Source organism: Nematolebias whitei, chromosome 8 (assembly GCF_014905685.2).
Source record: "Nematolebias whitei isolate Nwh7 chromosome 8, NemWhi1, whole genome shotgun sequence".
NCBI classification, from domain to species: Eukaryota; Metazoa; Chordata; class Actinopteri; order Cyprinodontiformes; family Rivulidae; genus Nematolebias; species Nematolebias whitei.
In genome coordinates, this window is record NC_056505.1 from 27,056,190 (window position 1) to 27,059,471 (window position 3,282).

The window sequence follows — 3,282 nt, forward strand, 5'->3', positions numbered from 1 at the left end:
CCATCTGGTAGATTTGAGGTCTTCAGGGTCAGACCTGGTTCACTACACTTACTGGGTTCAAAACTTCATCCTGGGTTGGTGAAGAACTTAGTTGGTTTGGGATGAATCTTGGGTTTGGGGTGGGGGTGTCAGCAAACATTCACCATAGCTCAGCACGACGGTTCAGTGGTTAGCACTGTTGCCTCACAGCAAGAAGGTCCTGCGTTCAATCCCCGGTTGGACCTGGGGTCTTTCTGGGTGGAGTTTGCATGTTCTTCTCATGCTTGCATGGGTTTTCTCCAGTACTCCAGTTTCCTCCCATAGATCAAAAACATACGTGTTAAATCTGTGATCTCAGTGGGATTTGCCTGGTTAAATAAAGGTCAATAAATAAACAAATACTTACATAGTACAACTACTACTAAAAATATTCCACAACTGAATTTTTTTTAATGCTGCTTCAAAACATTTATTATTTTTTTTTGTCTTTTGCAGTTTACACAAACATACATTGTAACATAAGGATAGCAGAGTCTGATGTGCAAGTACAGAGTAGAACGTAGGAGAAGTCAGATCCCTGACGTGCGCTTCATGGCACACAAACAAAGGACAGAAAGAGCTGGAGTGAAAACGTTCCGCTCATAAAAAGCACCGCAGTATAAATTTATGCCACGAGCCCTGACATCTAAAGCATAACCGTGAAACAAAACTACTGCACGACAGTTTACAAACTGTGCAAACTTGTATAAAATCCTTTCGAACCTTACTCCTTTTTGGAACAAAGCCAAAATGCCTCCTCCTGTACATTCTACATTTGTTTGGTTTGACAGTTCAAGAGAAGGAGACTTACTGGAATATAGTTTTTGTTTACCAGTTAAATAACTAAAACCATTGAACTCATCAGACTGATGACCTCAGCCTGCAGTGATAACAGGTTTTCATGTTTAAGGCCATTGGTTTCTTACGTGACGTGCAAAACTGAAGTGAAATCATAAAAAAAAATTTGAACCGACATGGTTTCACCTGCTTTTACATTTGGGACAAAACAAAGCCTCATTTACTGAAGCAAGTGCAAATTTTGGGAATGTTTCTCTATGTCATGGGAGCGTTTTCACATGAATAGCCTTCTCTAATCTAGATCAGGCGGCAGACTGGCGACAGAGATCGCTGCAGATCTGCAGGGATTATGGAGACCTCAGAGATGAAGCAGAGCTCAGGTTGAACATAATCAATGCCTGCCCGAGCATATTCGTGCTCAAAAATTCCCATTGAACAGATTGTATTCGATAAATCAGTCATATAAGCTCCAATTTACTTGTATAATATTTGATGCATGCCATCAGAAAAAGAGGGGGAAATACTGCTGCTTAAAGGCGTATGGGAAAAAAAGACTGCTCAAGATTGTTTACTCAAAAAAAAAAAAAAAAAAAAAAAGAGAGTAGGGTCATGTGATGAGATTTAGGACATGAATGTAAAAAGTGTTCAGATTCATCAAAAGTGAACAGGTTACCCTGACATGGATACACAAATAGGACTGGAAATAATAAATTTAAAAAAGCCAAAAGAATGTGGAAAAAACAGAACATATTCAGGTGGAAAACATAAATACTATTATTATAAAAATAAATAAATTATTTCATAGGAATTAAAAACATTTCGTTAACTACTAAAAAGAGCAAAAGGAGATGAAATCAATTAGTTTTAATGATTAAAGCATAACACTTCTTATATGAAAAGTTAAAAATGTAAACACATCTGTGCAGTCCTCTGCCTCTAATTAAAGGGGCTTCTTGTGGGCAAACTTAAAAAAACCCATCTAAAAGTTGATAGATTTATAAACAGAGCCTAGAAATTCACAAAAGGACAAGAAATGCATTTCAGTGACAAAACAAGAGCTCAGTTTACGACCTTTAAGACTAATCCTCCACACAGATAAATACTGTCTTCAGCAGGCACCAGGCAGGATCTGTAGCTTACTGTTGCTCAAAATATATATTTTTAAAAAGGTGGGTAGTTGTCTATTTAAAAATACGTATTTTTTTTTAAGCTCTAGAGATATAAATTGGAAATGTGGAAAACAAAAAGATCCCTCCCTGTTAACAATAAAAGCACCTGGATTTGGACAAAGTGGCAGGTTGCAAGAGAAGCGCTGGTTTTGAAGGATATAACACAACGCTGATGTTAAGAGTTGACAGGGCAGTAATAAAGTTCTCTACTGTACAGCTGATTATTACAAGATATACAAGTGTGCTTAGCAGTAAGACAGCGTGCTTCCCATCTGGTGGTGCAGATGTGTGCAGAGCAACGAGTACAGACTTAAAGGGAGTGAGACACAGAAATAACACGAGAACACAGCTTGTGTAGGAAACAACAGGTAATATCAGGCAGTTGTACTGGTGACTCCCAGCGCTCACACATTATCTCTTTTCAGCGCTCTCTTCAGCAGTCGGAGCAGTGGAGGAGCTGATGTATTGTGCTGAGGTGACCACTTGATCATCGGGCTGAACGTTCTGCACCGTTTCCACCAGGCTGCCACTGGGCAGGACCACGTAGCGGGCGGCCATGTCTTTGGGCTGCAGCTCCCGCAGTCCCTCCTTACTGTGCCAGATCCCGTAGCCAAAATACACAAGAAGACCTGAGAGCAGGACAGCATGGAACACTTTACTGCAGGGGTCATTAAACAAACAGCGCACGGATTAGGATGGGAAAAGTCATTTGCTATCTATTAGAATTCTTAATTTTCATAACTGATAACATAATGCATGAATAAATAACTATTGATGGTATAATAATAAAATTTATAGGCTCTTTTTGGTCCAAGTTTAGATAAAAAATGACAGGAACAGTTGTTAACATGCTGAGTTAAAATGCCATCTATAAACAAAGTCAACCAAGCTCATTAATTAGAAAAATAGCATCTAAGTAATTTACAAGTATATATTTTACTTGTTAGTATATCTATCAGTATTTGTATTATTTCATTCTGATAGCAATATTTACTTTACATGATCCTTTTTGGACTTATTACTTAAATATTTTGGATCAGACATAGTCCAGTCAAAGGTCCAGTGTTTTTTTTTTAATTTTTTGTTCCAAATGACAAAATGAACTGCCTGAATGTACATGGATCGGCCAAACATCCCTTTGATTCAATTCCATTCAAATATATGTTATTCTATTCTGCTCTATTCTAATTCTAATGAAAATGCCATTAACTTTTCAGGTATTTTGTCGCTATATGATCCAATAATTGCTTGCATTACACAAATAAAAACTTGTTACATCATCAAAACAACTACATAT

At 37.6% G+C, this 3,282-nt stretch overlaps 1 protein-coding gene across 1 annotated transcript in view; it reads right to left on the reverse strand.

Moving 5' to 3' along the window:
• LOC119413621 (TBC1 domain family member 10A) overlaps positions 1-3,282 on the reverse strand; it is an 11,111-nt gene that overhangs the window by 5,460 nt on the left and 2,369 nt on the right. The window contains exon 2 of the mRNA XM_037680678.1: positions 2,469-2,614. Coding sequence (XP_037536606.1) covers positions 2,469-2,614 — 146 coding nt within the window. The remainder of the gene's footprint in view (positions 1-2,468; positions 2,615-3,282) is intronic.